This window comes from Miscanthus floridulus, chromosome 2 (genome assembly GCF_019320115.1).
Source record: "Miscanthus floridulus cultivar M001 chromosome 2, ASM1932011v1, whole genome shotgun sequence".
NCBI lineage: Eukaryota > Viridiplantae > Streptophyta > Magnoliopsida > Poales > Poaceae > Miscanthus > Miscanthus floridulus.
Genome location: NC_089581.1, coordinates 135,859,985 through 135,870,730, shown reverse-complemented (window position 1 = coordinate 135,870,730; position 10,746 = coordinate 135,859,985). Strand labels below are relative to the sequence as shown.

General features: G+C 48.4%; 1 protein-coding gene across 2 annotated transcripts; it reads right to left on the bottom strand.

Annotated features, from left to right (window-relative positions):
- Window positions 1-5,066: 5,066 nt before the first annotated feature.
- Window positions 5,067-10,111, bottom strand: LOC136530711 (uncharacterized). 2 transcript variants are annotated; one of them, XM_066523428.1, is made up of 6 exons: window positions 9,689-9,850; window positions 7,443-8,831; window positions 6,618-6,815; window positions 6,374-6,525; window positions 5,500-5,983; window positions 5,067-5,410 (listed from the first exon to the last, which is right to left on the bottom strand). In XM_066523428.1, exons 1-5 carry the CDS (start codon window positions 9,732-9,734, stop codon window positions 5,519-5,521), a joined length of 2,250 nt encoding a protein of 749 aa, XP_066379525.1. In that variant the 5' UTR covers window positions 9,735-9,850; the 3' UTR covers window positions 5,067-5,410; window positions 5,500-5,518. The 2 variants fall into 2 exon arrangements, with proteins under 2 accessions (XP_066379525.1, XP_066379527.1); XM_066523430.1 differs by lacking the exon at window positions 9,689-9,850 and adding an exon at window positions 9,978-10,111 and having other exon boundaries at window positions 5,068-5,410.
- Between the last annotated feature and the right edge of the window lie 635 nt (window positions 10,112-10,746).

The following is a 10,746-nucleotide window of genomic DNA, read 5'->3' as shown; positions in this document are numbered from 1 at the left end:
GTGATCGGAGGTGGTCTAGCACTCAATGACATGGGATTTATACTGGTTCAGGCAACGTGCCCTACGTCTAGTGTGGGTCGGTCGGTGACTTTATTCCCGAGCCCAGGTGCTCGAAGTCTGTAGTGGGGTTACAAACGAGAGAGAGAGAGATAGGGTGTCCGGTCGGTCCGGTCGGAAGGACCGAGATCGACAGGAGCTATGCTATGAACGAAGTGTCCAACCCTAAACTTGAACTTGAAGAGGTTGACTTGAGTGAACTGCCTGTGCTTGGAGGGAGCACATCCCCTTTTATAGAAGAAGGGGATGGCTTTACAAATGAGAGGGAGAGAGAGTACGGACATTTCTAAGCCTTGTTGTCCACGCCGACAGGGACGGGACAATGGTGGGTGCCCGCGATACTGTTGATGTCACTGCAGAATGTCAGGTACATGTGGGAGGTTGAGCTGCTTTCTTCAATACTAGAGGACGTCGGTACATGCAAAAATGTTGTCTCACCGACTGGAGGCATGGCTTTACCACGTTCACCTGGTACGGTGAATTCCGGCGCCCACAATACTGTTGATGCCCAGAGGCACATGGGGGGTCTTACCGTACGGGTGTTTTGATCGGCGCCTACAATACTGTAGAGGTAAACATTGGCGCCAACAATACTATTTGTGGCAGGGTTGTTGTAAAGTATTGTTCCGCAGGGTATGGTCCCTGGTGCCATGGTTTGACTTGCGAGCCCCGTCTTGCCTTCCTTCGTACGCCTTCTGGTTCTTCCTGAGCGGGCGTCCCCGGTCGGATGGCCCCAGTCGGTTTTGGCGCACCAGTCGGAGAATAGCGATGGGCAGGGTTTTCTATGAACCCCGGTCGGAGACACGGGGTCGGAGTCGGAGGCGGTCCTTGGGTCAGGCTTTCCGAGCGGAGGACGTGCGAAGGTGGCCGGGACCTAACGCTAGTGCTCTGATCGGAGAGGCCGTTCGGAGTTGGCCTGAGCCTGAGCTAGTGCTCCGGTCGGAAAGATGGGCCGAAGGCGGCCAGGGCCTGAAGCGAGTGCTCCGGTCTATAAGATGGGCCGAAGGCGGCCAGGGTCCAAAGCGAGTGCTTCGGTCTGTCGAATTTAGACTCTTGGGCCGATCCAGAAGAAAAGAAGTCGTCCTCCTAGGCCGAGCCCTGGCGTGGAAGCCGGTCCACGAGGGACCCCAGGTTTATGAACCTGACAGGAGCCCCCGAGACCCCGGGCGAATTTGGGCAGAATCGTCCGGGGGATTTTCGTCTTGGCGGCGGGTGCGTGCGAGCGCACCCGCGGGTGTAGCCCCCGAGCCCTCGGGCGGTTCGGGTAGAACCGGCTGGGGGGTTTTTCTGTGTTGCCAGTGGGGGAGGTTTTTTGTTCGGTAGGTGCGCACAAGCGCACCCGCGGGTGTAGCCCCCGAGCCCCCGGGTGGTTCAGGCAGAACTGTCTGGGGACCCGCATCCCGGCGGGCAAGAGTGTGGGAAATTCCGTCGAGCCGAAGCGAATCGTATCGCCCGAGCCCGCCACGCGGGGGTGGTGGAGAAATGGGCCGTCCGATTACCAAAAAAGTGTTGAACGTATAGCGTCTTCCCCATGGACGGCGCCAACCATCGGTACAAAAAGTGACCGACTAGTAAATATTTATAGTTTTGCTGTACGTTGTGATCGGAGGTGGCCTAGCACTCAATGACACGGGATTTATACTGGTTCAGGCAACATGCCCTACGTCTAGTGTGGGTCGATCGGTGACTTTATTCCCGAGCCCAGGTGCTCGAAGTCTGTAGTGGGGTTACAAACGAGAGAGAGAGAGATGGGGGTGTCCGGTCGGTCCGGTCGGAAGGACCGAGATCGACGGGAGCTATGCTATGAACGAAGTGTCCAACCCTAAACTTGAACTTGAAGAGGTCGACTTGAGTGAACTGCCTGTGCTTAGAGGGAGCACATCCCCTTTTATAGAAGAAGGGGATGGCTTTACAAATGAGAGGGAGAGAGAGTACGGACGTTTCTAAGCCTTGTTGTCCACACCGACGGGGACGGGACAACGGTGGGTGCCCGCGATACTGTTGATGTCACTATAGAATCTCAGGTACATGTGGGAGGTTGAGCTGCTTTCTTCAATACTGGAGGACGTCGGAACCTGCAAAAATGTTGTCTCGCCGACTGGAGGCATGGCTTTACCACGTTCACCTGGTACGGTGAATTCCGGCGCCCATAATACTGTTGATGCCCAGAGGCACATGGGGGGTCTTACCGTACGGGTGTTTTGACCGGCGCCTACAATACTGTAGAGGTAAACGTTGGCGCCTACAATACTATTTGTGGCAGGGCTGTTGTAATGTACTGTTCCGCAAGGTATGGTCCCTGGTGCCATGGTTTGACTTGCGAGCCCCGTCTTGCCTTCCTTCGTACGCCTTCTGGTTCTTCCCGAGCGGGCGTCCCTGGTCGGATGGCCCCAGTCGGTTCTGGCGCACCAGTCGGAGAATAGCGATGGGTAGGGTTTTCTATGAACCCCGGTCGGAGACACGGGGTCGGAGTCGGAGGCGGTCCATGGGTCAGGCTTTCCGAGCGGAGGACGTGCGAAGGTGGCCGGGACCTAACGCTAGTGCTCTGACCGGAGAGGCCGTTCGGAGTTGGCCTGAGCCTGAGCTAGTGCTCCGGTCGGAAAGATGGGCCGAAGGCGGCCAGGGCCTGAAGCGAGTGCTCCGGTCTGTAAGATGGGCTGAAGGCGGCCAGGGTCCCAAGCGAGTGCTTCGGTCTGTCGAATTTAGACTCTTGGGCCGGTCTAGAAGAAAAGAAGTCGTCCTCCTGGGCTGAGCCCTGGCGTGGAAGCCGGTCCACGAGGGACCCCGGGTTTATGAACCCGACAGGAGCCCCCGAGACCCCGGGCGAATTTGGGCAGAATCGTCCGGGGGATTTTCGTGTTGGCGGCGGGTGCATGCGAGCGCACCCGCGGGTGTAGCCCCCGAGCCCCCGGGCGGTTCGGGCAGAACCGGCTGGGGGGTTTTTCTGTGTTGCCAGTGGGGGAGGTTTTTTGTTCGGCGGGTGCGCGCGAGCGCACCCGCGGGTGTAGCCCCCGAGCCCCCGGGTGGTTCAGGCAGAACCGTCTGGGGACCCGCATCCTGGCGGGCAAGAGTGCGAGAAATTCCATCGAGCCGAAGCGAATCGTATCGCCCGAGCCCGCCACGCGGGGGTGGTGGAGAAATGGGCCATCCGATTACCAAAAAAGTGTTGAACGTATAGCGTCTTCCCCACGGACGGCGCCCACCATCGGTACAGAAAGTGACCGACTAGTAAATATTTGTAGTTTTGCTGTACGTTATGATCGGAGGTGGCCTAGCACTCAATGACATGGGATTTATACTGGTTCAGGTAACGTGCCCTACGTCCAGTGTGGGTCGGTCGGTGACTTTATTCCCGAGCCCAGGTGCTCGAAGTCTATAGTGGGGTTACAAACGAGAGAGAGAGATGGGGTGTCCGGTCGGTCCGGTCGGAAGGACCGAGATCGACGGGAGCTATGCTATGAACGAAGTGTCCAACCCTAAACTTGAACTTGAAGAGGTCGACTTGAGTGAACTGCCTGTGCTTGGAGGGAGCACATCCCCTTTTATAGAAGAAGGGGATGGCTTTACAAATGAGAGGGAGAGAGAGTACGGACATTTTTAAGCCTTGTTGCCCACGCCGACGGGGACGGGACAATGGTGGGTGCCCGCGATACTATTGATGTCACTGCAGAATGTCAGGTATATGTGGGAGGTTGAGCTGCTTTCTTCAAGACTGGAGGACGTCGGTACCTGCAAAAATGTTGTCTCGCCGACTGGAGGCATGGCTTTACCACGTTCACCTGGTATGGTGAATTCTGGCGCCCACAATACTGTTGATGCCCAGAGGCACATGGGGGGTCTTACCGTACGGGTGTTTTGACCGGCGCCTACAATACTGTAGAGGTAAACGTTGGCGCCTACAATACTGTTTGTGGCAGGGCGGTTGTAAAATACTGTTCCGCAGGGTATGGTCCCTGGTGCTGTGGTTTGACTTGCGAGCCCCGTCTTGCCTTCCTTCGTACGCCTTCTGGTTCTTCCCGAGCGGGCGTCCCCGGTCGGATGGCCCCAGTCGGTTCTGGCGCACCAGTCGGAGAATAGCGATGGGCAGGGTTTTCTATGAACCCTGGTCGGAGACACGGGGTCGGAGTCGGAGGCGGTCCTTGGGTCAGGCTTTCCGAGCGGAGGCCGTGCGAAGGTGGCCGGGACCTGACGCTAGTGCTCCGATCGGAGAGGCCGTTCGGAGTTGGCTTGAGCCTGAGCTAGTGCTCCGGTCGGAAAGATGGGCCGAAGGCGGCCAGGGCCTGAAGCGAGTGCTCCGGTCTGTAAGATGGGCCGAAGGCGGCCAGGGTCCGAAGCGAGTGCTTCGATCTGTCGAATTTAGACTCTCGGGCCGGTCCAGAAGAAAAGAAGTCGTCCTCCTGAGCCGAGCCCTGACGTGGAAGCCGATCCACGAGGAACCCCGGATTTATGAAGCCGACATGACCTAAAATCTGTGCCCAAATACCATTGCACAAGCCGCTTTGGGCCTGGACGCTATTTTCAGTAGAAAAGTAAATAAAATTGTGTTTCAGGCTAGGCTCGTATAAGTAAATAAAATAGTGTTTCAGGCTAGGCTCGTACCGAGCCGATTTTTTCTGGAAGTGACGCCTCTATCCAGGGATGTCCATATGTGTTCAGGTCTACGTTGCAAAATAGGACAATGAAATAATTCAAGCCCTAACCAACGTGCCGCCGCACCTGCGTAGCGTTCTTTTAAATAGTTGATCAATTACATATAAAAATATAAATAGTTATGATCAAATAAGTAGCATTAGATTTTTCATGAGATATACTTTTATAACATACTTATTTAGCATAAAAATATTATATTTTATCATATTTGGTCAAATTTTAGACACTGTTATCAAGAATACACCAAGAATAACATTCTTTTCAGACAGAGGTAGTATCAACCAGTGTAAAGTGTAAACCGGCAGCACCAACTTGCTCATGTCGAGACTCACGGTCAGCAGTCAATCACGACGGCAAAGACTAAAATAAGACAAGGCATTTCAACAGTAACAGTATCCTCCATAGACTCAAAACTAAAACCAGTATCTTTTAACAGTACCTGACAGCATAAATTAAACCAAGTACCTCAGACACTTAATGTAGCTCAAATAACTAGCACACACTCTGGTCGGAGACCCAATCAACTACTCTTTTGCCACAAAACTAATAATCTCTTTGGAAATACAAGCTGCTGCTGCTCCTACACTAGTCCTTTTCCACAGAACAGCCCTACAACTACTCTTTTGCCGCAGCAGTCACCGTATTTCAAATGGTCTGCAGCAGCAGCACCTGTCAGCTGCTGTGACCACCGCACGCCATGTTCCTGAGGGAGGGCAATTGAATGAGATATCCTCACCATTATTCGGATAAAAAAAGAATTGTACAGCACATTGCAACAGAACTTAAGCATACCGCAACAAACTCCAAGCACCTATTCCTTTTTTCCTTTGCCCTGTGCAGCGAGCTTGGCAGCCACCTCCTCTTCTGATAAAGGCAGATAATAGATCCTCGGAGAGGACTGTGTCTTCTTGAAGAGATCATCAAGTGTCACAACAGGAGGCTCTGGCTCCTTTGGAGTGGGCGGAAGCCTCTCTCTCGCTAATGCTGCAGGGTCAGCGATAGGGGGCTTAGAAAGGGGAGGTGGAGGTGGCAGTTGCTCTTTTGGTGTAGCAGCCTGGCGCGGCACACTTTGATTAGCCTGCGTCTGTTGAACAGGAGGTGCCCTTGTGGCAGCAGCTGGGCTAATAGGAGCAGCTGGCGGGGGAGGGGGGTCAACCTTGAGCTTCACTTCCTGAGGATCAACAAATTCAGCAACCAACTTATTGCCATTGTTTGGGGGCCACTGTAGGTTGTAAACAGTATCCCTAGTAGCCACAGCTTCATCCACCGAAGAAAACTATAAAGTTGGAGTGCAATGAGGCAAAGTCAGCTTAACAGTGCAGTCAGAATATGCATAGAACATAGTCAGAACATAAACAGGCAGTGAAACACTTTAAATTAAAAGTCCAGTGTTGGCACTACACAAATTCAATTCATAAGGCCACAATAAAATAATACCAGTTTCTTTATCACAATAATTGAATGCTTTGGCAAATATGTTTAGCATGGTTATTACTTATCAAACTCCAACAGCTTAAAAGTGGAGTACAAAATGTTATTCATCCCATGCAGCTTGAATTTTCTTCATGAATGAGGTTGAATGGAAGCTTTGATTTTTCATTTCAAGATGATGTGATAAACAACAAAGTTCAGATAGCGCAAGTCTTGGTTTAGCAAAGAAACATACTGTAACATAGCAATGAGTCTTGATATGGTCCATCCAGAAGTCTTGTACAGTTCCAGTTTTACCAAGAAGCTCCTGCACAGCTTTCAGGGTAAATGGGCGTACAAATCGGTCAATTCTCAAAGAAGTTGTGGCAGGTTTCTCAGAAGGTGGTACTACAACACAAATAAAAAAAAGGTTAACAGATAGTCACTCATGAAGTCTATAAATACAGAAACGAAGGTCCTGCAAGGAGCCAATGACTCACCAATCCGCTCCTTAGGAGAATCTACACTGGCTGTTGAATCAGACCTCCCAAAAGATCGTTTGAAAGCAGGCTGAAAAATATCCTTAGGAGTTTCAGGACCAGTTTGACTCAATGTTTGTCTCTCTGGAACTTTGGCGACGTCTGCAGTCCACCGACGTTGTCGCTTGATTGGTTCAGTGTTTGCAACACCTTCTTCAGCTGTGCATTCGACCAGGAGTTAGCATTTAACTTGCACATTCAACGATCATGTCCAAATTTAAAAAACTTAATGTCCAGCTGATCATTAAAATAAAGCAAATTTATAACAGATGGAACCAACAATGAGAAGAAAAGCAAACATTAAAATAATTCTAAGCTCAATGCAAGGTGTACGTTATATAACTGTTGACCAAATTATCCCACATTGAAGGCTTTAATTGTTTTCATGAATATAAACAGTATTGAAAGGAAACAAAACATTTTAAGACACCAAATTTCTACTAGAGAAGCAATGTGATTACTCTAGGCATTTTCCTTTTGGATGATCTGTTGACATCCCCATGAACTTTGAAATTCCAATGGAAGCGTAATGGTTCCTAATGGCTGCAAAGTCATCGCATATGAAAGCAAAGCTGCCAAGATAAACATGTGTGCAACATTTGCATGCTCACTAAAATTGTAAGGATTATGACTCAAGATGGGTACTTTATGCCAGATAAAACTATAAAGCATGCACACTGAATTATGTGTTGAAGGCACTGAGGGCACAGTAAGAAACTGTAGGACAAAATTAAGGCATTTCAGGGGAAAATCAAGCAGAAAGAACTTGTAGGGAGAGAAACAAACCATCAAGTTTCCTCTTTTCTGCTGAAGCTGCTGACTTTTCTTCAGCTATAACCTCCTTGGAAGGCTCAACAACAGAATCAGGGAGGATCACCTCTTTCACATCTTCTGAGTTAAGTTCATTCTTTCCTCCGAGATCATAAGATTTCATATTGGACTCAACTTGTTTAATTTCCGCAACATCCTCCTCCATTGACTCATCACCTGAACTCCTGTCTAGATTTAATTTCTCTGGAGAATCACCTTCAGGACTATCTTTCTTGTATGAGTCCACATTAGCTGTGGAATCTAAGTCCTCCAAAGATGTCTGGTTCTTAACCAGCTCTTTGTCATCATCCAGTGGCTGCAAATCTCCACCTAATGAAGTAATGCCGGATGATGGTTCGACCATCTTCGGCTGAACCTCTAGTTCTAAATCAAAGTTATTAGCATTTAAATTATCTTCTATATTATTCTTTTTGTTAGTTGATAGATTATCACTAGAAATCGACTCACACTTAATTTGAGACCCTAAATCTGGACTAACCTCAGGTATCTGATTATTTGGTATTGATTCGATGGGCTTGCGGTCCTCGTTCATGGTATCAGAATTATTGTGCTCTTCATCATACATTGACACCTTGTTACCCAAATCATCCTTAGGTGCCAGTTTCTCCCCATCGTCGCTCACTGGTGCAGTTGTGACAACATCAGTATCCATAGGACCAGCATCAGAAGTTGCAGCTGTGACAACATCAGTATCCATAGGACCAGCAGCATCTGAAGTTAAGGCATCTACAGGTGCTGGGGGAAAATCCTGTTCTTCAATTTTGCTTGCTTCCGTAGCACCAAACTTGACTTCAGCAGGGGTCAAGTCTGAATTCACATCGATTGCATCATTGAAAATGACTGCCTCATTGGTGTCAATGTCTGTGGTCTTCTCATGAACAGGCTCATTAGTACTTTCAGTATGCACTTGCACTTCTTCAAATGTCAAATTTACTCCAGCAAATGATTCAGGTACTTCTCCTTTGGCTGTTGAGGCCTCTTCAACATCAACACTGGGGGCCCCTCTAGTGGGAGAAATAGCGGATTCCTGACCAACTTTGGTTGTAGGAACTTCAACTTGCTTAGTGACATGAACCGCAGTTTCCTGATGAACTTCTGTAAAGGTAACTGTATTTTCCTCACTAGCATTGGCATCAGGTAACTGATCATCCACATTCACTCCCACATCCTCATCAGCTTCTTCAGCTTCTCTTTCACTCTGAATGGAGTCAAAGAGTCGCCTAACGAGTTCCTCTTTCAAGCCTTTAACAGGAAGCTTCCTTTTACGGAGCTCATCCTTCAGATCAGTAACTCTCCACTGATCGATTGGTCGGTTGTTTATCACAGGATACGATGACATGGTGACTGCCAACAGAAGAAACAACCAAATCAGGCACTACATTATCAGACCTCAAAAATTTATTCTCATCACATTGTTTCTTGGCTAAGTAGAAAATTCGTTCCATTTGACAAAAAAAGATAAACAGACTAAATCATCAATTGAAGCCTATGGAGTCCCGTAAATGGCTACATACCTAGATCAATTAATAATAACCTTAATATTTGTATCTGAAACAAATAATGCTAGATCACTAAAGAAAAATTAAATCAAACTAAATTAAACAAGAAATTCAATTACTGCAAAAGCTACAGTTCCTGGACTACTGAACACTAAGTGTACTATAGAACTCCCAGTATTAAGTTGGTTGCTTACATTCTATTAGTTCTATTATACAGTTTGAGCATAACGCAGGGGCAAAGCACTAGTAGTGAAAGCAATGATTACATAATGTGCTTTGATGAACCATAACTATTCATTCTGTATAACAACAACAAAGCCTTTAAGTCCCAAACAAGTTGGGGTAGGCTATAACTATTCATTCTGTATAATACAAAAAAAATTGTCTTGGCTTCTGACATTTACTGAACAATACAATGGTCATAATGCGCAACAAATTGATAAAGAACGCTAACTGTCAGCCATAAATTATCATAGCTGATGACATTGCCAAGACTGGTCACAAATGGAACACTACACTACACTGAAGTAGGCAGTAGCAAACACTAATAACTAACTAACATATCAAATCAAGGCACTTCACAGCATAGGGCACCAAAAGGCACCTCATTAAATCGCAGATTCCATGAGGAAACCACAAACGGAGCAAAAATCGAAGAACCTATCCAGATATATCCAAAGCTACCACCCTTATATCCCTCACCGTCAAACAAATCGCGCGAGGCGCTGTCGGAGACACAGAAGGGCATCGCAGCCAGGGGCGGACCTGGGTGTACACATGAACACCCGCTATTTTTTTGCAAAAGCAATCGAAGTTAGCAGGCATAATACATGCATAGTTCAGATCCGAATACGAATAGTATGTTAGGGTTTGGGCGCACGGTTTCGCACAGCAGGAAGGGGAGACCAAGGGGAGAGCGTACCTACGAATAGTTAGGGTTTGGGCGCACGGCTTCGCAAAGCAGGACGGGAAGACCAAGGGGAGGGAGTACCTGGTGGTCCTCGTCGCCGGCGAAGGGGCCGAAGTAGGGCGTTTAGCGACGGGCGGCCCAGTCGTGTGGGTTGGGGGCTGCGCACACACTGGGGGCGATGGAAGGAAGAACAAAAGACAGGGTAGGGTTGCAGCAAAAACAACTGCAGGCAGATCGGGTGCGTAAGTACAGGGCCGGCCTGAGCGGCTGAGCCTGGAGCAGAATCTAAGGCCATGCTTGGTTGAGTCGTGGCCGTGGGAAAAAGCTGCTGTGGACTGTGAGTTGTGAAAAAGCTGCTGTGGGTTGTGAGCTGTAGAAAAGCTAAAAGCTGTTTGGTTAAACAAGTATAAAATATACCTTTTATCTTTATCTCTCTTGAAACAACTATGGAAGAGCTTTTTATTCCACCAATTTCGAAAAGCAGAAAGCCAAAAGTCAAAAGCAGGGTCAAACCAGCTTTCAAAAATGAACTACGGAAAAGCAGCAGCTTCTGAAAAAACACCCTCAAAAAACAGCCCCTTTGGTTGGGCTTTTGGCTTTTGGGGCCAAAAGCCAAAGCCAAAAGCCTAACCAAACAGGGCCTTAGTCGGCAGGAATCGACGCTGCTGAATTCCTGTACATTACTGTAGCGTTTTGTTTTTATTTGATAATAATTGTCCAATCGTTGACTAATTAGGCTCAAAACGTTCGTCTCGCAAAGTACAACCAAACTGTACAATTAGTTTTTGATTTCGTCAACATTTAATACTCCATACATATACCGTAAGTTTGATGCGACGGAGAATCTTCT

Coding starts and splice junctions, on each gene's coding strand:
- LOC136530711 (XM_066523428.1), bottom strand. CDS start 9,734: ATGCCCTTCTGTGTCTCCGACAGCGCCTCGCGCGATTTGTTTGACG. Junction 8,832..9,688: donor CTCGCGCGATTTGTTTGACG/GTGAGGGATATA, acceptor TTCTGTTGGCAG/TCACCATGTCATCGTATCCT. Junction 5,984..6,373: donor AGACTCATTGCTATGTTACA/GTATGTTTCTTT, acceptor CCAACTTTATAG/TTTTCTTCGGTGGATGAAGC.